This window comes from Diabrotica virgifera, chromosome 7 (genome assembly GCF_917563875.1).
Source record: "Diabrotica virgifera virgifera chromosome 7, PGI_DIABVI_V3a".
In the NCBI taxonomy this organism is placed as follows: Eukaryota; Metazoa; Arthropoda; class Insecta; order Coleoptera; family Chrysomelidae; genus Diabrotica; species Diabrotica virgifera.
This window is the reverse complement of record NC_065449.1, coordinates 117,337,597-117,364,445: the sequence shown is the minus strand read 5'-3', so window position 1 is coordinate 117,364,445 and position 26,849 is coordinate 117,337,597. Positions and strand designations below refer to the sequence as shown.

General features: G+C 34.0%; 2 protein-coding genes across 4 annotated transcripts in view; one reads left to right on the top strand and one right to left on the bottom strand.

The window, feature by feature from the left end:
- Positions 1–26,849, top strand: part of LOC114326777 (valacyclovir hydrolase) — a 129,036-nt gene that overhangs the window by 91,308 nt on the left and 10,879 nt on the right. The gene's annotated exons all lie outside the window — the stretch shown is intronic.
- Positions 4,768–8,438, bottom strand: LOC126887987 (uncharacterized). The gene is made up of 2 exons (XM_050655962.1): positions 8,081–8,438; positions 4,768–5,289 (listed from the first exon to the last, which is right to left on the bottom strand). The coding sequence occupies exons 1-2, from the start codon at positions 8,310–8,312 to the stop codon at positions 4,793–4,795; spliced, it is 729 nt and encodes a 242-aa protein (XP_050511919.1). The 5' UTR covers positions 8,313–8,438; the 3' UTR covers positions 4,768–4,792.

Sequence of the window (26,849 nt, the reverse complement as noted above, 5' to 3'; positions counted from 1 at the left end):
CTTCTATGGACCAGTCACATTAAGTATGTCAAACAAAGATGTGAAAAGGGAATTAATCTTCTGCGCTTCCTCTCCAAACAGAGCTGGGGCGCGGATCAACAAATTTCCTTTATGTTCTACAAGTCTTATATTCGCTCGATTTTGGATTATGGGTGTACTCTCTATAGTTCTACCTCCAATACGAACCAACTTACTCTTGATCGAATACAATATAGAGCTCTGAAAATATGTTTGGGAGCCATGGCATCTTCACCAAATCATGCCATTCTGGCAGAGTCTCAAGAACTTCCTCTTAGTTTTCGAAGACAGTTTTTAGCAAATAAAAGTCTATTAAAATATAGATGTTACAACAGTGATTTGATCGCAAAAATTAACTTTCTTGTAATTGACAATTTGACAAATCATTATTGGTAAAAGAAAAACTCTCCTTCTTTGGCAGATGCATTTATTGATACAAACTTATTTCAAAATTATATTGTTAAACTTAATAAAATACCATTGTATGCACACAGTTTCGATTCTATAATTGACAAACCTATCACCATATTCCCTCGGTATTCAGATTGTAATATCTTAAACCAAGCCATGATAAAATCCATTGTGAATGGTCTCGGGTCGAACTTAACTAAAATATATACAGATGGGTCAAAAACGGAGCTAAATACAGGTTCGGCATTTTTTGTTTCAAACATAAATCATATTGAAAAGTACAGAATCTCAAATTATTGTTCTATTTTTACCGCCGAGTCCTTTGCTATTGAAAAGGCACTCAAATGGTGTGCAACTCAAACATGCACGAATGTGGCAATAATTTCAACTCAAAATCAGCATTACAAGCTATTAGCGGTCACCCAATAAACCAATTCCGAAATGCCTTAATTTTGAACATTAAAAAATTAATAATGGATCTTAAACAAAATAATGTAACTGTTTCGTTTATTTGGACGAAAGGACATTGCGGAGTCGAAGGTAATGAAATTGCGGATATAGCCGCAAAAAGTAGTCACAGTTGCCACCATATTGACAAAGTATTTAATTTAAAAGATTTGAATAATGCTCTCAAACCTAATATCAGAAGGAAATGGGAAACTGATTACAAAAGAATTGCAAGTAAATCTACAAACCATTATTTCAGAATTCACCCTACACTTCCAAAAAACATTCCTCATTTCACCTTTAATTATAATAGAGCACACATGTCAGTATTGACTCGTTTAAAATTGCTCGCTTTCCATCTCACTTATATAAAATTGGAATACTTAACTCCCCTGTCTGTAGTTGTGACAATATATCCATTGGTGATCTAAATCATATATTTCTAGAATGTTCTCTGAACTCTCAATCTTCTTCAATTCTGTATCAAGAACTAATTCATCACGAGTGTCCATTGCCACTAAATATTACAGCTCTCCTTTCTTCCTCAGATAAAGCGGTACTAGATTCCATCATTAATTTTATCAGAAATTCAAAAATAGCGGTATAGTTTAGAAATAGACAATATGAAATCATTTAATGTAATTAAGAATTTACATGTTTTGTGGCAAATAGATTTTGTCTGATGCCAGAATCTCACACACACACACACACACACACACACACACACCACACTACACGCCGTGCAATATTTATGGCAACGTGTGCATAAGCCCCAATTGTGGTTAAATTGAGAAGATGTCCTATAACATCGTACCGTGACGAAGAGAAATCTGTGTGTATAGAAACCATTGATTTACACTCCGTTTTGTCGAAGCTATGCATATATATCACTTGTGGCAACGGAACCACAAATATGCTTCAACAGATAGTGTGTAAAAAAGTTGCCAGAAGTATCTAGATATGTGATCGTGTGTAACATAGGTTGCCAAAAGTATTAAAAAATTAAATGTGTTTGGAAAGCAGTGTTGCCATGTTTAAGAAAAAATCTAGATATATTTAGAACATTTTATATTAAGCACGTATCGGTATCAATGTAGTTTATACTAGAAATGAGTAAGATACAGTTATTCTAGGAATTAAGTGTTTTACAAAGTGTCACAGTTAGGTAGGATCTACATTAATTTTTTTGATTATTTGATGAGTTACAAAACTAGGATTAAAATATCATTGTTGTTAATTCTGAACAATACTTTAAATAAACTGAAATCCAAATTAAAAAATTGTAAAATTAAATGTAAATTAAAATAACGATTATGCATTCAATAAAACTTGAAACATAAAAAATGCTTGGTGAATAATTCAAATAAATCTAGTCTTATTAGGACCAAGAAATTAATGTAAAACCTTGAAATAAAACTGCTAGGACATCTAAAAATCCAGCATTATTAGTTACTTTTTGCTATTTTTAATGCGCATAAGTTTAGTAATTTCATTTTTAACACAAAATTTAATCTTTGACCAACATCTTTCAACTAATATGGGATGTAGCTCAATGCATTTCTCACATTCTTTTTTGTTTGGTACAATTCCCTTCTTAATATTAAGTTTAAAATAATTGCAGACGGCTTCCTTTTCTTGATTCGTCCATGGAACTGGACCTCTGGAAATCTTTTTGGACTTTTTTGCTTTGGTTACTAAAAAAATCAATAAACAATAAATTAATAAATTATATTGTTAGCAAAAAATAGTATTCTCATTTTAATTTGGCATGTTTTTACAACGCCCCAGTTACCTCAGATTACAACTGAAATATTCCATATATTGTTGACTGTTTTTTTTAGTTTTGACTTAAGATTGTTCAAATAATCACTTTGCTTTGTGAATGGTCTGATAATTTTCATCATTATCAATTCCTGCTTCACCTTCCGGTTCAGCTTCTAGTTCTTCTTCCTCATCTTCTTCTAAAGTAGGCAGATCTAGAAAATGAATCATAGAAGCAAACAAATTAATACTAGTTAAATATTCAAAACATTGGGTGCGTTCGGACGACCAAAGCGGCTGGCGGTCAGCAGAAATCGGCTGAGTGGTTGTATCCAGCCGTGATAGGGAAAGCTTAGTAAATCTCTCAGCGGCTGGCTTCCAGCGGTGACGTCTGACAGCTACTGCTGGCTCAGCTGTCCAGCCGCTGTGGTCGTCCGAACGCACCCAAAACCTTTAATTTCTATTTCGTCAATAGATTTTCCAGCAAACTTGTTCACTTCACCTTTATCAACAGCTATAAGCAATCGACTTACTTTGGTGAGTTCAATCGCACTTTCGTGCATTCTGTAAAAATCACGATGTACTTTGACGTCATGACCTAAGTGACGAGCTAACCAGTCATATTGATTTTCTGACATGTCAAATAGTTGACATACAGTTGCTACATATTTACGCAACTTTGTTCCCGTTATTACTGAAGGATTCTGCAAATCAATTTCTTCACATATTTTTTTCAAGCAATCATGCCCCCTAAGATTTGAACTAGATGGATTAGATCTGGCGAAAATGTATACATTTTGACTTGAAATACCACATGTAACTCTATGTTGAATCAAAATATCAATACATTGTTTCGTATTTGGAGTTAGGATTACTGGGACCTTTTTGCCACGTTTCCCTTCAATTTCCACTACTGTCAATGACTCTGCCAGTTTTTTTTCGATTATTGTGAGAGAATTTTTTATTTCGTCCGTATTTTGCTCTGCCCAAGTTGGTCGGGAAATATAATCAGTTAGCTTCATTTTTGCTGCTTCATCCGATCTGCGTTTATTAAACAATATTATTCTAGATAAAGTTAACGTTGCAAGCCGTGTCCACTTATAATTATTAGTGTAGTCTTGTATTAATTCTTGTTTAGCCTTTAACATGTTTGTATCGATATAATTACTAAGTTTCACTAAATCGGTCGTAATTGGCAAAAGTTGAGTGGAATTCAATTTTCTTCGGTAAAGTGTGGATATAGCATTGGAAGATATTCGTATGCTCCATTCCATTTTCATCAGCTGAAGAAATGATAACAATGACTTGTTTTTTTTTTTCATATTTCCTGCTCTTAAAGCACTGCCTCTCTGAATAGCCACACATTTCTTAAGAGCATAACCCAATTTTAAAGCTAAACTCGGAGTATGAAATTCTGGTCTACAGTGACTACTAGCTGCCATGGTCATACTAATGTCTTTAGTTGCTTGAACAACCACATCGAATTTCTCAGGAACCAGAAAATCGCCAAGCGTTTGCGACCTACTGTTAGTTAATTTCTTAAGGGATATAACTAAACGAGCTAGCTGCCTCATGGTTTGTCTTATTAACTCGTTTTGAGTATCACCATACTTCTCGTACTGCATGGCTCCATATTTCAATATCAAAATATCATTGTTGCAGGTGTTACCAATTTCATCGTTTTTAAACTTTGCTATTATTGAATTTGTGAAATCTTTAGTAAAACCAATTCCGAATATATCAGCTACGAGAGCATTGCTTACGGCAATAACATGACGGGATTCCAGTTGGGACAAGGACCATAATTGATATCACTAACAAATTGTGCTTCATCTGCTGTTGGCCGTCTAATTACTATCAGCTGACCTTTTTTTGTAGAAAGAACGTTGCAATTGTGATAGAAGTCTCCCCCCCGATCAATTCTAAGAAAGCTTGCTTTCTCTTTTGAGAACCCTTGGGATGAAGTAAACATTTTTTTACTTCTGATTCTTCGGAATGAACGGTTTCAAAGTGTCTTGCCATAAGTATAACTTGCTTACTACAGGTTTCAAAGTGTCTTGCCATAAGTATAACTTGCTTACTACAGTAGTAACAAGCATGAATTTTATTTCTTACTCTTTTACCACTTTTTCTAATTGCTGCATTTATTTCAATTTCATTCCGACAATTTTTTTTTCCTGTACGTTATGGACTTATCAGTAAGCTGAGAACTGTTTGTTGTACCTCCACTGTCACGATTTTTGATATTGTTACTAAATTTGTCAGATGTCTCATAGTGTGTTTTTAACCCATCACTTGCTGGTAGATCTTTATTATTGCAATTAGAAACATTTTCAGATAATTCAGTTACGTTAACGATTTTATTTCCATTGTGGTTTAAAATTAACCCTTCACTAACAGCTAAATCTTCATCATTACAATTAGATATTATATCAATAGGTTTTTGGCTTTCACTGTAGTTGAGGCTTGTAAGATACTTGTTTATAACAAAACTTTTATCGCTTTGATTATTTTCAGTTAATATATTCAAATTTCCTTCGCTAATTACGATATTTTGAATAACGTGTATCTTCTTAGATGGCGGACTGTCTGAACAATGAGACGATGGAATATACTCGCTGCCGCTAGTTTTAGGTTCACTTTCAGAGGAATCTGAAAAAATTGGGATGAAATGTGGATACAAATTAACACGCTACTCATACAATACGCGACAGCTTCACTCATGTTCGATTCCACCAACCATTGCATAAATTTAGGTAATACATAGGTACAGGAATTCCTATATACAATTTACGTGATAGGAAATACCTAATAATGTCACTCTTAGATATTATTTACACAGTGCGTCCATAAAGTAACGCATAAATTCATTATTACCTAAATAAACAATAATATTAGATGTTCCCGAAACAGGTTAATTTTTGAATTCAATTTACTTTTTTTTCAAATTATAATCTAACATACAGGGTGAACCATCTTCGTGTGATGACGTCATCACCATTTTTTTAAATGGAAACTCTTTTTTCATTTCCGGATTGCTCTTTGTGCACCTAGATAGTGAATCTATTTCACAATCTACGGTGAGCAGTAAATACAGAGAATTAGGACATGTGAGGGATGCAAATTGCAAGATAGACCAACAGTTGATGAATATACAATGCGGAGATTATCAAGGGATTTTGGTATTGGAAAGTCTTCAGTATCAAAAAGAATAAGATACCACCCTTATACAGTACGTGTTATCCATGAATTGGCTGAAGACAACTTTGACCAAAGAACTGAATTCTGCGACTATAATATGATGAACCAAAATAACAATTTCATTGATAACGTTTTATTTTAGGACGAGGCAACGTTTTATTTGAAAGGTAGTGTTAACCAGCAAAACACTCGTTATTAGTCTGATGAAAATCCACACTGAATGCAAGAGTCCCATACGCAAAGACCACAAAAAACCAACGCATGGGCTGGTATTGTGAGAAATACAATTATTGTTCCATATCTTTTGACGAAAATTCAACAGGAACATTATATCTGGATTCCCTATAAAATTTATTAATTCCTGATCTGATCCAGCTTTTTCCTGGTATATTCCACTGTTTTAAACCGCTGAATCTGGTTTCAACAGGATGGCGCACCGCCACATTTCGCAGTAACTATGCGCGATTTTTAAACAGAACTTCTTCACAAAGGTGGATAGAAATAATGGGACTAGTGGAATGTCCCGGTAGATCACCTGATATATGCCCATTAGACTTCTTTTTATGGGGGATATTTAATATCTGATATCTTTTCACAAAGAAACCTGGAAATATCCGACAACTACAAGACGAATTAGACAAGAAAGACATATAATACCCGCAATACTACATAATGTTAGATACGAAAGTAATGCCCGGTTCAGTCATTGTCTAACGATCAATGAAGAACAATTTGAACATTTATTGTAAATATTCGTTTGTTTGATTTTGGTAGTGGATCACAGTAATTGCAAAAGTACATAATTCCATTTAATTTGTTTATTACATTCAGTAACGTATTACTTTCCATAAACAATTTTCATAAACTTTTTTTGTATTTCTGTCCACCTTGTACCAATTTTAAGCAACGTGTTATACATTTTTGAAATCAGCTCAGCAAGGCAAATCCGGAAATTGAAAAAAAGGGCTTCCATTTAAAACAAAAGGTGAGCGGTCGTAGGACCGCCGACAGAAGCTTGCTTCTTCTGCACAATAGAATAGATATCGTGTGGTCGTAGAAAAAATCATTTGTGTAATTCGATTGGAAAATTATTTGCCGCTTTCAATAAATTGCAACTTTAATATCGTGTAGTCGTAGAACGAATATTGTGTGTATTTTGATTGAAAAGCTATTTATCGCTTTGAATAAATGGCAACTTGCAGTTTGTTCTGCGGAAATGAAAAGTCATATTTCTTTGGTATCGTGTGGTCGTAGAAAAAATATTGTGGGTAATTCGATTGGAAAGTTATTTGCCGCTTTCAATAAATTACAGCTTGTAGTCTTGTCGAAGAAACTAGAAAATGCCTATTTATTTAATATCGTGTAGTCGTAGAAAAAAATAGTGTGTGTAATTCGATTGGAAAGCTATTTGCCGCTTTCCATAAATGGCAACTTGTAGTTTGTTCTAAGAAAATGAAAAATTTATATTCTTTCAGTATCGTATGGTCGTACAAAAAATATTCTGTATAATTCGATTGGAAAGCTATATGTCGCTTTCAATAAATGGCAACTTGCAGTTTGTTCTAAGAAACTAGAAAATGCATATTTCTTTAATATCTTGTGGTCGTAGAAAAAATATGCAGTATAATTCACTTGGAAAGCTATATGTCGCTTTCAATAAATGGCAACTTGCAGTTTGTTCTAAGAAAATGGAAAATGCATATTTCTTTAATATCGTGTAGTCGTAGAAAAAATACTGTGTGTAATTCGATTGGAAAGCTATTTGCCGCTTTCAATAAATGGCAACTTGTAGTTTAAATTTATTGTACTATCTTACTATCTTGTACCATCTTACTAAAAATAATAAACAACTAAACGATTTAATAAAACGTCCACGTATAATTAAAAAAATTAGCTTGTACTACTTGTAGTTTGATCTAAGAAAATGAAAAATTTCTTATGTAGTGCAATAAGAAGCAAGCTTCAAAATGGTGATGATATAATCACACGAATGTGGTTCACCCTGTACACTAGATTATAATTTAAACAAATAGTAAATTAAAATCAACCTGTTTCGGGTATTTCTAATTTTATCGTTTATTTAACTAATAATGAATGAATGCCTTTATAGACGCACTGTATATATGGCGTGGTGAAACGTAAATTGCATTTAGTGATTTTTAAATCTGACTGGTGAAATAGGTGGATAGATATTTTGAATTGAATAGTCAAACTAAAGTACAAAAATATTACATATACTTACCATTTAAAGTCGTATCATTCAATAGCACGTGTTTGGAATCCAACACTTGTTCACGTTCCTCTCTATTTAGACATTTTGTAGATTCATATTTTGGAAGAAATATAAGGTTATTTTGCAACTTATCACATGATTTGGTTTCGAGTAATTGTTGTTTTGTCTTAGATGTCATTTCATTAGCAGCATTTATTTTGTTAACAGCATTTTTCAGCTTTTGTAATCTCGTTTTGTACATGTTAATATTTCACCTACACACAATCCAAATTGCGGCAACTCAACTCTAAAGTCTAACTAGAACTAAAATAACGGTCCAGCAACATCGCATTGTTGGGTAGAGGGAGCCACTATCTTACCACGCCCCCGTTGCCACAGTTTGGCTTGTGTTAGTAACATGCCTCAAACTAAATAATGGAAACTAACACACATTCTAGAGAAATTAAATTAAAAACAAATTTATGGACATTTCTTCAAAAAACGAGTACCTACTGAAATGTAAACCAGATTTTCAGTTTATTGCTTCAAAATCATGACGAAATGATGTGATGTTAGTGAAATAAATACCAAAAAAATTCTGGCAACGTGTGTAAGTTGCCACAATTTTAGAAGTTACCACACACACACACACACACACACACACACACACACACACACACACACACACACACACACACACACACACACACACACACACACACACACACACACACACACACACACACACACACACACACACACACACACACACACACACACACACACACACACACACACACACACACACACACACACACACACACACACACACACACACACACACACACACACACACACACACACACACACACACACACACACACACACACACACACACACACACACACACACACACACACACACACACACACACACACACACACACACACACACACACACACACACACACACACACACACACACACACACACACACACACACACACACACACACACACACACACACACACACACACACACACACACACACACACACACACACACACACACACACACACACACACACACACACACACACACACACACACACACACACACACACACACACACACACACACACACACACACACACACACACACACACACACACACACACACACACACACACACACACACACACACACACACACACACACACACACACACACACACACACACACACACACACACACACACACACACACACACACACACACACACACACACACACACACACACACACACACACACACACACACACACACACACACACACACACACACACACACACACACACACACACACACACACACACACACACACACACACACACACACACACACACACACACACACACACACACACACACACACACACACACACACACACACACACACACACACACACACACACACACACACACACACACACACACACACACACACACACACACACACACACACACACACACACACACACACACACACACACACACACACACACACACACACACACACACACACACACACACACACACACACACACACACACACACACACACACACACACACACACACACACACACACACACACACACACACACACACACACACACACACACACACACACACACACACACACACACACACACACACACACACACACACACACACACACACACACACACACACACACACACACACACACACACACACACACACACACACACACACACACACACACACACACACACACACACACACACACACACACACACACACACACACACACACACACACACACACACACACACACACACACACACACACACACACACACACACACACACACACACACACACACACACACACACACACACACACACACACACACACACACACACACACACACACACACACACACACACACACACACACACACACACACACACACACACACACACACACACACACACACACACACACACACACACACACACACACACACACACACACACACACACACACACACACACACACACACACACACACACACACACACACACACACACACACACACACACACACACACACACACACACACACACACACACACACACACACACACACACACACACACACACACACACACACACACACACACACACACACACACACACACACACACACACACACACACACACACACACACACACACACACACACACACACACACACACACACACACACACACACACATGCGTGTTTAGCTAGACTATATGCGTGTTTAGCTAGACTTTGAGGAATTCCCATTTGACACATTTTTAAATATATATCTAATTTTACGTTGTCATATGCCCCTTTTATGTCTAAAAATAAAGCTGATGTTGACTGGTCATTGGAAAGTGATAGTTGAATATCTGTAACAATATTGGCCAGGTTTTCATATGCCGATTTTTTTTTTCGAAACCCGAATTGAGAATTATGAATAAGGTTATTAGATTCTAAAAAAAATTCTAGTCGTGATTTTATCATTCTTTCATATGTTTTTAAAACACATGATGATAAAGAAATGGCCCTATAGGACGATGCTTGATTTTTTGGTTTTCCTGGCTTAAGTATGGGAACTAAAATATAGTTTTTCCATTGTGAAGGTATGTCGATTTTATTTAACCAAATATCGTTTAGTAGATTTAGAAGCAAAATTTTTCCTGGTTTAGAAAGATTAAACAACATAGAATAATGCATATTATCAAAACCTGGAGCTGTATTGGCAGACTTTTTAAATGCCATATCTAATTCTTGCTTTGAAAACTGATTGGTGAGATAATTGACACTACTATGGTGATCTGTCACCCCTGGACAGTCAAGAAAGATTGGATCAGGTGATACATATGCAGGAGTTAAAATGTTATGAAATTCCGCTAGCCATTCTTCTTGATCTGATTGAGTTTGATTAGAGATTTTGCGATTTTTAAAGTTATTTACCTTTTTCCATATAGTCTTAAGAGTATGGTGGCTCCTGTCTTCTGAGCCACCCTGGATACTTAGGGGTGGTTACCCCGACTATGAGGGTTGATGTAGTAAATATCGTTCGTTGTTAATACATTTATTTACACGTTAAATATATCACAGAAAGTAACTGGTGGTATAGTATTTACTTGAAATCGATGTTACCCCCTGGAATCTCAACTGCTAATTGATTTATCTGTTCTCGTAAAAATATAATTAAAGTCGATTATTGTTTATTTACTGTTTTGGTAAGCCAAGGTGAACGTGATTCAAAAGTGCTGACTGTTAATAAACACCCACTGAATATTATTGCAACTCGACCTTGTATCAAATACTAGCATGCATCGATGCAAAAACTAGGTTAATCGTATTTATCAAAAAACAAACATTACCACGGGCATTTAATTATTAAAAGGTTTATTTTTAATATGATGTTTACTGAGATGCTGTGTATCCCAATTCATCTTCCCCTTCCCCCGAAAATTTTCTGACTACGGAAAAGGAAGAAAATTTTTCTAATAGTACCACTAATTACTTGCTGCGTTTTACGAAGTACAATACAATGGAACCCCGATAAGTCGGCCCCCGATAACCCGGAAGTCCGGCTAACCCGGACCGATTTTTATCAGACAAACATTACAACAATAAAAATGTATGTCCTTTATGCTGGATTTTCCAATTTCTTTTCAACATCTTAAAATATTTTCTTTTATCTTTCCTTATAAACATATTGTTCGAATACTATAATATCTTATATTTTTCAGGCTAATTTTATTATCATATTAAACTTTCGGTTTAAAATAATAAATTTGTCGGTTTAGCGAATTCCTATGTAGTTCATTCGTTTCAATTTTCAATGTCAAACACATTATACAATGAGAGATAATGCGTATTTGTGTAATTTGATACATAATATACCTTAGTAAAAATGTGTTATCGAAACCAACAGGTATCTGTAGTATCCTTTATTTACTTGAAACTGTCTTAGCATTGTTTAGAAAAAACTATTAAAAAATTATTTTTCAAACAATGGACTTAGTCTTCACTCTTATTAAATAACATAAGTTCGTTCTCGTTGCGAGACGGTATTGTGTGTAGTAAAGTCGCATTGTTCGTTCCGTTCTGTAATCGTTCGTAAATATATTCAGATTTTGTGTTTGTAATGGCAATAAAACTTAAAATGTTGTTTTTGTTTCAAAATGATAACAAAAGACAGTTTGGACAATCGGTGCAAAGATAAGAAAGCTAAAAATGAGACTCTCGACGACGCTTTGTATGTGTGGAACGCGAACGTGGTTTACAAGTGTCTGTGTGCCAATTATAACGGAGTTTATCTGTAAGCATACCATATTTTAATAATTTTTACCATTTTCCCCGGCTAACCCGAATTTTCGATAACCCGGATCGGCCGTGGTCCCGATTAATCCGAGTTAACGGGGTTCCACTGTATATACATTTTTCCTATAAATACTAATTAAATAGAAAAAAAAATAAAAGTGAAAATGTTCGTTATCTACACTGTTCCCGTTTCACTTGTCACTCACGGTGTTCTCGGATTGTAAGCATATAATCTATTCTTATGTATTTCCTTGATTTTATTGTTTTCCGATCTGATCTTACAATTAACATTATTTACCTCTGTTATGTTTTATTGTTACCCTATTATAAGTGTTGTGGTGTTGCTTTGAGCTTATTCTTTTCTTGTCGATCTTTTTTGTGCTTTAGTAAGAAGGTTCTAGCTCTTTTGTAGTTTGTAACGTAACTCATTGTAGTAAGCATCTATATTGTAACATGGTTGAACCTCCTGTGTAAGGTCTTCTGGTAGGTTAACCTTCCTGCCATATAATAGTTCAAACGGTGTGTAACCATGATACGCGTTAGGGGTTGTATTGTAGCAGTATGTGAACATCCTGCAACAAACATCCCAATTTTCTCTGTCTTCATCTATGAATGCTCTTACGTACTCGCTTAATGTTCTGTGTAGTTTTTCGCAACTTCCAATGGACTGTGGATGGTATGCCGTTGAGAAGTTGTGATCTATTTTTAATAGTTTTGTTAATTCCTGCATTACTTCATTTTTATATTCTGTGCCTTGGTCTGTTCTTATTTGCTTCATGAGTCCGTATGTTGGTATGAAATGATCAAAAATTCCTCGGGCTATTGTATCTGCTTCTTTATTGCACACGGGTATGCTGACCGCGTATTTAGTAAGTTCACATAACATTGTTATACAGTATCTATTACCTTCGTTACTTTTAGTGAATGGACCTATCGTATCTATGTATACTATGTCCCATGGTTTGGAAGAAGTGTCCGATATCACGAATTCTTCGACATGTGTTTTTTTCGGTTTATTAATTTGACATTTATGACATTGTTTAACGTATTTTCTTACGTCTTTTTCCAAATTTTTCCATCTAAATCTTGCTTTTAGCTTCTTTATTAATCTGTTATTTCCTACGTGTCCTCCAAATATCGGATGATTGTGATATTCTTCTATTAGCCTGTGTTTTTCTTTGTCTTCTTCTATTGTTTCTGGTACTTCACATATGTATATTTCAACATTCTTTAATATTTTGTTTCCTTGTTTAATAAATTCCTCAATTGTGCACACTTTAAAAATAATATCGTTTACGTATATTTTTACTTTACGTACTGCATTCTCTACCGCCAGCTTATCAAGCTGTGCCAACGTTTGGTTTAAATCGAAATGATTGAATCCTGTGGCTATGTTCTTGCTGCACTTTATTTTGTTTTTGACCCTAATGCTCAGCCTTGGTGAGATTAGTTCTGCTCCAAAAGACAAAATTGGTAGTCTATGCGCCTCTAAATTGTTTAGTACCTTTCTTACTGTTTGTTTGTGGGCTTCTGGCTGTAGTGCGAGTTCACTTTCTGCCTTCGTTTGCCTTGCTTCCTTCTTTTTTTCTCTTGCTTGAGCTCGTGTTATAGCTAATATATGGGTATTGTCTATGTATAGGTTCTTTAGTTGATGTAATGTTATTCTTGAAAGACTATCTGCATAGTTATTTTTCCCTGTTATGTATTCTATTTCGAAATCGTATTCCTCTAAATCTAATCTGATTCTTGTAAGTTTCGGAAGTTGGTTCTTTCATTGCAAATAAATGTGTTAGTGGTTTATGATCCGTTTTGACTAAAAATGTTGGTGCTCCATATAAATAACATTTGAAATGATTAATTCCCCAATGAATCGCTAGTAATTCCTTAACGATTATAGGTTTATTACATTCTCCTTTATTGAAACTTCTTGATGCGTATGCTATTGGTAGGTCTATTCCGTTATAATCTTGACTTAAAATTGCTGAACAACTCTCGTTGGATGCGTCTGTTGTTAGGATGAATTGTTTATTGAAATCTGGATATTTTAGGATCGGTGGCTTCATCAGAGATGATTTAAGCTTATTGAATGCCTTTTCACATTCTTCTGACCAAAAAAATTCTACTCCTTTTCTTGATAATCTGTTGGGTGGTCTGCATATTTCAGCAAAATTTTGAATAAAACATCTATAATAGTTACAAAATGCTACGAATCTTTTTGTTTCTTCCGCTGTCTTAGGTGTCGGGTATTGTTCAATCGTTGCATATTTCGCTTTGTCTGGTGATACTCCTTCCTGAGAAAGATCATGTCCTAAATATGTTACTTCTCTTCTAAAAAATTGACATTTTCCTGGGTTAAGTTTCAAATTGAATTTTCGACATGTCTCGAATGTCTTTTTAAGGTTGTCTAGGTGATGTTTTTCGGATATTCCTATCACTACTATATCGTCCATGTAAAGAAATGCTTTGTCCGGTGTTAATCCCGAAAATGCTATTGACATCATCCTTGAAAAACTATTTGGGCTTACATTTAATCCAAAAGGTAATCTGGTAAATTGAAATGCTCCATTTTCTGTGCTAAAAGATGTGTATTTTCTCGATGATTTTTCTAATGGTATCTGATGAAAACCTGACAATAAGTCTATAACTGAAAACCATTTTGCTCTTCCTAGTTGATCTAATATCGAGTCTATTCTTGGTAAAGGAAATTTGTCTGTGACTATTTTCTTGTTCAGTTGTCTAAAATCTATGCATAATCTCCATGCTTTATTTCCATCTATCGCCTTTTTCGGTACCAGTACTACTGGGCTGTTGTATTCTGATGTAGACGGTTCTATTATCCATTGGTCTCTCAGCTTTTGTACTTGTCGGTTTAATTCCTCTGTTTGTGCATGAGGTGTCCTATAGTTTTTAATGTATACCGGAGTTTGGTCTTTAACTCTCAGTTTCTGCTCGTAGAAGTTGTTACATGTTAGCATGTCATGCCTTAGGGCGAATATATCTGAATAATCTTCACATAAAGATACTAACTTATCGCGTATGTATTCTGGAATGTCTAACTTCAATGATTCCCGTAATTCCTTTTTCCTATCCTTGCTGTCGTTGATCAGTCTATATATGTTGAATAATTTAATGTCTAATGTTTTGATTTCGTTTGTCTCTACTTTTACTGTTTCGTAGGTTGTGTTCAAAATTTTGATGTACGGATTATTACTTGAAATAATTGCTCTCGCTATGAATATTCCTGGTTGTATTTCTTGTTGTTCCACTATCCTGTCGTTCTTCAGCGTTTGAAAAATTTTTACAACTCTGTAAATTTCACATCTAGGCGGTATTATTATCGTGTCATTATCTATATTATCCAAAATGTTTGTACTAATGTAACAATCGTTGTCCTCTTTAATGTGCATTTTAAGGTTAGCGTAGTCTAGTATGCATTGAAAATTTGAAATAAAGTCTCTCCCAATGATTCCGTCGGTTGGAATAGGAAAGCTAGGTTCCACTAACTGAAAGATATGCTCAAATCGAGATCCTCTTACTTCTAGCGTTGTTTCAACTTCTCCCATTGTTTGTAATTCTCCTTTAGTTACTCCTTTTATTTTCGCTTTTGTGTTTGGTTTCACATGTTCCTTCATAAAATCTTGTGAACACTTCAGTATTGAAATATCAGCTCCTGTGTCTATGATAAAGGTATTTGTGTTTTCTAGGATTCCTGTTTTCATTTGTACAAAATTCGTTAGGTTTAAGTCGAAGTTGTAAATATTATATTCCACTTCTGACTGTGTACTTTCCTTGTTTCGTTCATTCAAAACCCCAACTGCTGGTTTTCTGTTTCCTCTTGTCTGTCTTCTAACTCAAGTAGCCTTACGTTTCTGTTTCGTCCTCCTCTCTGGTTTCCTCTGTATGTTTGGTTGTTGAATTGTCTATATCTTCTGTTGGAATAATTCCGTTGGTTTCCTGTTTCTTCTCCTTCGTTCCGTTGTCCGAAGTTATTTCTTCTTCCTCTGTCGTATTTGTTATGGTATCCTGTTCGGTATTGCTGTTGTCCTCTCCTATTTTCATAATTCGTCCTATAATTGAACACTCTTCCTTGTGTGTTCTCCTCTGTCGTATCAATCGATAAAAATTTAGATACTACTTCCTGCGGTGTTGTGAAATTACCTGCCTCCAGTATTAACTTTGCTCTATCCGTATTAACGTTTCGCTTCATTGTTGCTACAACTGTTTCCGTTGTGTATTTTTTCGCTAGCTCCAATGGCATTCCTTCCGCTATGTATGCTACCTTCAACTGTTCCGCTAATTCCTCTACTTCGGATGCGTACACTGCTGCATCTTTGTTTCCTTGCCTTTTCTTTGCTAACTTGTCTATTATCGTTTTCGGATTGTCGCCTCTTAATTCCTTCTTCAGTGCCGCTGCTATAAGTGGGATCGTATCCTCTGTGGTTATCAGGTTTCTAGCCTTATTAGTCAATCTTGTTTTTATTAATGTTATTGCTGTTTCTTCATGTCCTTCTGCTATTTTTCAAAGTAACTCTAATGCGTCTAAAAATGGTTGTAGTTTCCCTGCGCTTCCATCAAACTCGTTGGGCAATACCTTGCTTGCAATATTCAAAAATTCGTTGATTGTCAGAGCCATGTTTAATATTTTTATATCTTGTTTTATGTCGCTTTTTCCCTCTTTTATTTCCTCGTTAATTTTTTCCTCTATCTCCTCGTCACTTTTTTCCTCTTCTACTTCTTCGTTGCTTTGTTCTTCCTCTATTTCCTTGTCGATTGGTTGGTGTATTGAACTTGGAACTACTGTTCTTAAGTTTACAGCTTGAAATGAGCGTATAACTTTGTCTCTTATTTTTCCGAAATATTTGTTGCACGCTTCTCTTTGTTTGTCCGATAGCGCTTCCCAATTTTTCTTCGTTAAATGTGTGAATTTGTTATACAATTTAATTAACTGTGTCGTTACTTCTTCTTGTATATCCTTAGATTTAGGTACTTTCTTCTTCAAGACCCTTTTGCTTTGCGTTGTTACTTCTTGCATAATCTCCTCAACTATTTTGACGAAGTCTTCCCAAGTAACTTTGTTGCTACTCATTTATTCATAATTTTCTTATTCTTGTACCCGTAACGAACGCATAAATTTGACAGTCTTACGAGGTATAGTAAATATATATATGAAAAATATTATGTCAAAAATAGTAAAAAATATAGTAAATTGCCATAAAATAAAATCAGTATATCACTCAATATAAATCACCATTAAAAGCAGTAGACCAATAAAAATGTAATAAAAATCAGTAGTCCAATAATAAATGGATAAGAATCAGCAAAGATAAAATATGTTGGTAAATATATAAAAAATCATATAAAAATCAGTATCAAATAAAAATGTATCATTACGTCCTACAATAACTAATATCAGGGTTAAAAAAAATTCTGTATATTTTGGTAAATATTGGTATCATAAGGAAATTAAAATAGAATAATTAAGTAAAAATAGGTAAAACTTAAAAGGTAATGTGCGTCTTAAATTATAATTACGTTAATATTACTTTATACTTTATACGAATCAGGAAATACCATAAAAATAGATAATATGGACTCACCACTTTTACACGTCAATGTTCGCTGTTGATCTCGCCAGTCCACGATGAATGTTCCTTTTGAGGTTCCTTCTGTGGGCCTTCCATAATGACCACGCCAATCTAAGAATCAGAACAGCCGTAATTATGTAAAGCAGCACCTTCAGCTCCGTATCGGGTTTGACGTCCTTATTCTTGACGATAAAGTTGCTGTTCACTACTCCATTCTCCTGGAGTTCATCCTTGGACGACTTTCCTCCCATCCTTGTTCCGTTTACCAGTCCTGAGTTCTTCCCTGGTCTTGGATCGCCATATGGTGGCTCCTGTCTTCTGAGCCACCCTGGATACTTAGGGGTGGTTACTCCGACTATGAGGGTTGATGTAGTAAATATCGTTCGTTGTTAATACATTTATTTACACGTTAAATATATCACAGAAAGTAACTGGTGGTATAGTATTTACTTGAAATCGATGTTACCCCCTGGAATCTCAACTGCTAATTGATTTATCTGTTCTCGTAAAAATATAATTAAAGTCGATTATTGTTTATTTACTGTTTTGGTAAGCCAAGGTGAACGTGATTCAAAAGTGCTGACTGTTAATAAACACCCACTGAATATTATTGCAACTCGACCTTGTATCAAATACTAGCATGCATCGATGCAAAAACTAGGTTAATCGTATTTATTAAAAACAAACATTACCACGGGCATTTAATTATTAAAAGGTTTATTTTTAATATGATGTTTACTGAGATGCTGTGTATCCCAATTCAAGAGGTACTGATCTATTGAGAGATTTACAATAATTTATCCAGCTATCTTTTTTAGTTTGCTTAAAAGTTTTTTTTGCTATAGCATCAGTTCTTTTATATTCTAACAAATTATCTAATGTGGGATTATTCATATATTTATGAAAACTATTTTTTCGTTTCTGTACTAAATACTGGCATTTTTCATTCCACCATTGTTTATTTTTATTTGAACATTGATTAGATTTAAATTTAGGTATAGAAAGGTTTGTTGTGGTTTCTACAATTTGTATAAAAGAATTGTAATCACCAACTTCTGTTTTACTAAACTGTTCATGGGACTCCATATAATATAGATCCCAGTTAGCCTTTTTAATATTCCATTTTCTACAAGATAATGATTTATTAATTTTTGAAGACATATATATTTGTGTAATGCATGGAATATGATCAGACCCGTAAAGATCCTTTAATGTTTGCCAATGTAGTAAATGTTTTATACAAGGAGAACAAATTGTCAAATCGATAGCTGACTGAGTTTGTAAATAATTTCCTATAAATGTAGCTGTTCCATCGTTTAGATATACAAGATTATTTCGATCTAGGGCTTTCATAAGTGTTATGCCGTAGCAGTCTGTGTTTGGCCCACCCCAAGCAATATTATGCGAATTAAAATCTCCTGTAAAGATTACAGGTGGCTTAAAAGAACTGAAGAATTTATCCCAAATATGCAAAGAAATTTTAGTTCTTGGTGGAATGTATAGCGATACAATAGTAATATATTTTTATCATTACATTTTACAATAATGGATGTTTGATTACAATTAGGTAGGGGAACAGAGATCGGTAGTTCCGTATACAAAAGTTTCGACTTAATAAGGATGGCCGTTCCACCACCACTGCGGTCTAAACGGTCATCCCTCACAATATTGTAGCCTGGAAGATTAAAATATTTATTGGATGTAAATCTAGTTTCTGACAAGCAAGCTATATCAATGTTTTTCTCGTTTAACAAATAACGAGCGATCCACAATTATTGGGATCGAAGCTAGCCGCGCAAAAAATTACGTATGTCGTGTTTTAATCTGAATTTATATCATTGGTTTATCAATTAATTTTGATTAACATTATAAAACATAAAAATCAGTCAAAACCAGAACTTTAATCAAATATAAAAAGAATTAACAAAATTATAAGTAGTAATAATAAATAAAATCAAACAAGATCTCTACATAACCTAACTTTTCTTGTTAAGTTGACGTACACCGCAAAGTTTACGTAAACTGGAAAGTATATCTGAATTAAGAATGGACATGCACTGTATAGCTATCTCTGTCGTTCAGACCACCTATGGTGACAATAATTTTGGATCACACGTTATTGTAAGTTTTCTTTATTTGAATTTGCCGATTTAAGATTCCATTGACAAAGAGTTATCTGATTCATGTTCAAAAAGGTTATTTAAACTAGCTTTAATAATATTTGTAATTTCGTTTTCTTGTATATCGAATTTATTTTTGCTCTTTATTATATTTATGGTTGATAAAACTATCTGAAAAATTAAGTTTGAAATTTCATTACCTTCGATTTCTGAATTATTTTCTTTTTCGATATTGGAAAGATATTGTTCTCCTTTTTTAAACGGAAGGTTAACTGAACTAACAATGGACTGGTGCTCTGACAATGTAGGATCGGGAGATAAAGGATACGATCTTTTACTTTTTTTTTGGAAAGCTGTTTAATTGTGCTTGAGAATATGAATGTGGATTTGATTGTTGAGAAATGGGTCGCGTATTGGACTGGTACGATATTGGTGAAAATGACTTGGACGATGTAGACGGTAGATGAACATTAACTGCATCTAATAATGAATTTTGTTCTAGATTTGAATTAACTATTTTATTATCAATTGTGGTTGTAGTTAAATGCTTAGATACTATATCAGCGTGACTTTATTTAGGAACACTACTATTGGCATCCTTAAAGGAACAATTTGACTGTGACATAATTTGCTTAATTTTTTCTTGTCTGTTATATTCTGGGCATCTACTAAAATCGTTTGTAAAATGGTTTCCATTGCAAGAAAAACATTTTACTGTAACTTCTTCTGATGAGCAGGTTACTGTGTCATGATTCTGAGAGCATTTCAAGCATCTTATTTTAGAGCGACATTGTTTCCCAATATGTCCGTAACGATAACAATTATTAAACATTACAACCCTTTGTTTATAAACTTCTACTTCGTAAAGCACCTTGTTTATTTCTACATACTTAGGTAGAGTTTGACTTTTGAAAAAACCAAAATGGTACTTGTGGGTATTAATTCTATTTCGTTATTTGAATTTTTTATTTTTCGATTCATTCTTTTAACAAATTCAACTTCAAATTTACGATGAAAATCATAGGCCCTAATTTTTTTTTCAAATAATCAACTGGTAAATCTTTATCAATGTGTCTAATAATTCCCAAACGAAATATTAAAAATTTAGGAATGTATGCAGACAAATTTTTATTTTTTAAAATGTGTGATTTTATTAATATATTAGCACTTAAATAATCCTTCAACAATACCCGAATACGATTTTTCCCTATAGACTGTATTTGTTTTATTTTATTATCTAATTGCGGATATGATGTTAATATTATTTCTCCAATTTTTATTGCATTTAACTGCCCTGTATAATTATCCGTATTGTTTTCAATATAAATTTGAAAAGGAGCCGTATCCGTAGACTGATAAAAGAATGTTGTTTTACCTTTTTTATCGTTATCATTAGAAACCGATAAACTCGATGTTGGATTTAAACTAGAATCAACAAACTTTTCTTTCGATACAAACTGATTTGTATTGTTTTGCTCATTTGCATGTTTATTTATTAAAGGAGAATCTATAACTAAATTTAAATTATTTGAACCACTTATCTGATTTGCAGGACCTATATTTTCTCCAGGATCTGGTTGAGGAGGGGGTTTCCCCTCACTATCCACCTCCATATAATTGCACTAGGAACTCACAATATCCTTATACTTCTAACTATATTTATTAAATAATAATTAATATTACTACTACACTATTAATAATTGTTCTGTACTTTAACGATGTTCTCACCTACGCTGTTGAAGTACGACTGAGAAAAGTTGTTTGGAATTAAAAACTATGTTTCAATATTCAATTACATCATTCTAATTTAAATATCGTGAACTATAAAGGTACTTAACTGTTAAGCGAAATTCATATTTTTTGACATACCTCGTATAAAATTGAAATAGTGTGGTATCTGATGGTTGCATCTTATATTTTAGACCGGGTAGAGCATTTTATGAAGAATAACTTTTTTTCATAAAATTGATGATAAAATAGTTATCATAATTGTAATAAAATATTGTTCTGAAGCTATTTTTTATGATGTTGGGTATCCGTAATTTGAGAAAAAATTGTAATTTTTTTTTATTAGAAGGATGTAATTGCATATTAAAACATAGTTTTTGATTTCAAACAACTTTTCATAATAACAATTTTTGATATTCCGAAATAATAAAGGTACTTTAGTCTTTAACGAAATTCATATTTTTGACATACCTCATATAAAATTGATTAAATTTGATATCTCATGGTTGAGTTTTAGATTTTAGGCTATGCAGAGCATTTTATGAAGAATAATTTGTTTTCGTAAAATTGATAATAAAAAAGTTTCCCATATGGTTCCTAGTTACGCAGACATACTGTATAAGAGCTAAAAATTTTTGAATTTTCAAATTGTAATGCCATAATATGCGGACTCGGCATAATCAAAATCGAAATAGGAACATATTTCATCAAAATAAAATGATGAATTCAACGATATTTCTAAACATATTTATACAAAGCAATTGTTATTGAACAATTAATAAACAATTAGCTGCTAAATCTGAGAGTAGAAAGTTTTACCTTAGCATGTATATAAACCAACAAAAAAAGTTTTAGGAAAATATAAGCTTGTTTGAATTTTTCTGAAACAATGCATGTTTTCGTTCTCTATTGACTCCCCTAATAGGGAAAATGCATTTCCAAACAGCATAGAAAATAAAACATTTGTAACTCGGAAAATATCGACAGGAATGAGTTCAATTTTTTTACTCGGAGATTTTCGATGTCGCTTAAGATTTTTATAAAAGTGTGGTGTCATATAAGATTTAAAATATAATTTCTTGATTATAAATGCAACAAATGTTTTTATTAAGTATCATTCAAATTTATTTCTTCCTCTTCTGCTTCTGTATCAAATAATTGATTTTCTTGATAGTTCTCCATATTCATGCAATTGAACCCGGTACAATTTTTACATGCTAAATTGCAAACCAAGCCATTCTTTCTACATCCACATGAGCTGTCGCATTATTTTTTACAACTGCAAAAAATTAAACTCATAACGCTTGTTGAACCAGGAGGATGTGTCATCTTCACTGGATGAGAAGAACCATCAGAAGATGTCATCCATCTCCAATCTGTTACATTCAAAACTGCTTCTTGGTACAAACAAGTCTAAAATCTGAACTTGTAAATACACTATTTTTGGACGCTGTGTGAATGCTATCTATCGTTTAAAAAATTTAGTTTTCCCTTGAAAGAAGCAGAAACTCTATCGCAACCTGTAAAGACATGTAAAAATAAAATATGCTCCAAAACAGATGGGATGTGATTCAAACTTTCCAAAGAATATACAGGGTGTTAGTAAATAAGTATGAAAAATTTTAAGAGCTAATTCTTCATTAAAAAAATATTGCCGGTTTGCTCTATAAACATAATATGTCCGCAAATGCTTCGTTTGCCAGATACGGGGTGTTGAAATTTTTATTTCAAACTGCCAATTTATTTATTGCTCTAAGACCAGTTGAGCTATGAAAATAATAAAATTTGGTGAGTTTTAGGAGGTAGTTATTGCGCATTTTTTGACATACAATTAAGAATTTTGTATTCATCATTGGCGCGCATACGGGTAATAGTCTGAATTTTTTTAAAGAAAAAATAGTACGCCACTAAGATATTTCAAATTAAAAATAATTTTTAAATTCCACGTTTAATTTTTGATAAGAAACCTTTCTTGCCTTTTTTCATATGATGCACCGTTGTTATGCAGAAAAATAAAACATCTTGGCGCGTATTTTTCATTTATTAATACATCATCAGGAACTATCCTATACATAATATAATAATACTAAACTAGAACAATAACAGAAAATATTACTAATAAGATTTCAGCTAGGTGCAAAGCTGCAAAGAATGTTTAAAATGATCTCCTTTACAGGTAATAGAAGAATTTTACATTCATCATTGGCGCGCGTACGGGTAATGGTCTGAATTTTTTGAAAAAAAAATAGTACGCCACTGGGATATGTCAAACTAAAAATCATTTTTGAATTCTTCGTTCAATTTACGACAAAAAATCTTTCTTACCTTTTTTCATACGAGGCGCCGTTTTTATACAAAAAAATAAAACATCTTAACGCTTACAAAGTATTTGAGGTAGTTTTCATATGCATAGAAACTTAGTTCAAATACTTTGTAAACGTTAAGATGTTTTATTTTTTTACATAAAAACGGCGCCGCATATGCGTAAATTAAACCAGCAATTCAAAAATGATTTTTAATTTGACATATCTCAGTGGCTCTTAAAAAAATTCAGACAATTACCCGTACGCGCGCCAATGATGAATATAAAATTCTTCTATAACCTCTAAAGGAGGTAATTTTAAACATTTTTTGCAGCTTTGCACCTAGTTGAAATATTATTAGTAATATTTTCTGTTATTGTTCTAGTTTAGTATTATTATATTGGATAGTTCTTGATGACGTATTAAGAAATGATAAATACGCGCTAAGATGTTATTTTTCTGCATAAAAACGGTGCATCATATGAAAAAAAAGGCAAGAAAGGTTTTTTATCAAAAATTAGACGTGGAATTTAAAAATAATTTTTAATTCGAAATATCTCAGTGGCGTACTATTTTTTTCTTTAAATAAATTTAGACCATTACCCGTAGGCGCGCCAATGATGAATATAAAATTTTTAGTTGTATGTCAAAAAATGCATAATAAGTACCTCCTAAAACTCACCAAATTTAATTTTCATAGCTCCACTGGTTTTAGAGCAAGAAATAAATTGGCAGTTTGAAATTAAAATTTCAACACCCCGTATCTAGGAAACTAAGCATTTGCGGACATATGTTTATAGAGCAAACCGGCATTAATTTTTCATGTAGAATTAGCCCTTAAAATATTTCATACTTATTTACTAACACCCTGTATGTATTTCGTCGGCTTTGTTTGGTTCAGCCAATTTCGAAAGAAAATTTCAGAATTAACTGAAGTGAGAGCAGTGACTAGTACTAGAACATCGGTATCTTCTGACTCAATGACTACTTTTTTGTTAGCATTTTCTGATATTTCTATTGCAAATTAACATAAAACTCCAGTAGACGAGGTCCACCCTGGGCACCAGGTAGCTCGAGGACCATCGTCGTTATCATATTCGTGTTCAGCAACCTCGAAAATCCTCCGAGTAATGACAGTCGACTGATTTAGCATGAAATTGACATGAAACTCCAGATGACGAGGTCCACCCTGGGCATCACGTAGCTCGAGAACCATCGTCGTTATCATATTTATATTCAGTGTAAAGGATCGGCTCAGCTCCAACTTCGATCGCCGATAGTGAAACACCAAATTAAAGTTGAAACTTTATTTCTCTAACTACACACTATACCCGGGAGACCTTAAATTTCTACTGATTGACGTAGCTTTACTGCCCGACTGGTTTGACGGTTAAATTGATAATCATCTATGATGCTACATGTTGATTGTTTGAAGTGAATCGAAGGGATGCATTTAAAGGCACATCTTGACTGTTTGACTTGACTCGAATGAATCTATTTAATGCCACATCTTGACCGTTTGAATTGACTAGAGTGCATGATTCTAATGTATACTCTGTCTTAGCGGCACTAGTATTGGGGTCAGCCCACGAGCTGAGTATATTTACAAAATATTGAGAACAAAGAAATATATTCGATCATCAAAATAAATATGCAATTGGCCAAATTATTGTTTGCGATTTGCAATTAGTTACCCAAATTAGCAACCCGCACATGTGTAAATATAATAAGAAATTGCGTTAATGTGATATACGGGGTGATAAATTGATACTGTTTAATATCGGATATGAATTATGAATATTTGAGATTTAACATTCAGCGACCTCGAAACCCCCCGAATAACAAAATTGAACCTATTCCTGTAGATATTGTATACAAGGTGTTACACCAAATGAGGCACGGTGCATTATAAAAACAGAGCTAAACCCTAAAAAAGCTCCAGGACACGACCTAATCACTGGAAAAATTATGAAAGAACTACCGCGGAAAGAAATACTTAGGTTAACCTACTTTACTAACGCAGTCATAAGACTTAAATATTTTCCAGCGCAATGAAAGGTGGCGCAAATAATGCTAATCCCTAAACCTGGTAAACCTCAACACGAAACAACTTCTTACCGACCAATAAGTCTACTGCCTGCCATGTCGAAAAGTATGGAAAAATTACTAGCTAAGAGACTAATGAAAATTATTGCAGAATAAGAACTTCTACCGATACACCAATTTGGATTTAGAGCCAAACACTCAACAATTGAACAGATCCATCGACTGGTAGAATTAATCCAAGACTCTTTTGAAATTAAGCAATAATGCTCAACTGCATTCATCGCATGAGTCAAGCTTTTGACAAGGTGTGGCATCAGGGACTACTATATAAACTAAAAAGGGACCTACACCAGAACATGTAGGACATACTATACTCATACCTAAAAGAAAGATATTTCCAGATAAAATATGAAGACGAAATAACTGGTCTACATCTCATAAAGGCAGGCGTTCGTCAAGGTGGCGTTCTTGGGCCGATCCTTTACCTACTATTTACCTCCGATTTGTCTACTGACAATAAAGACATACTAGTCTACTAGACATACAGCCACATTTGCAGATGATACCACAATAATAGCAGTACATTCAGATCCCGTTGTTGCAGCAGAA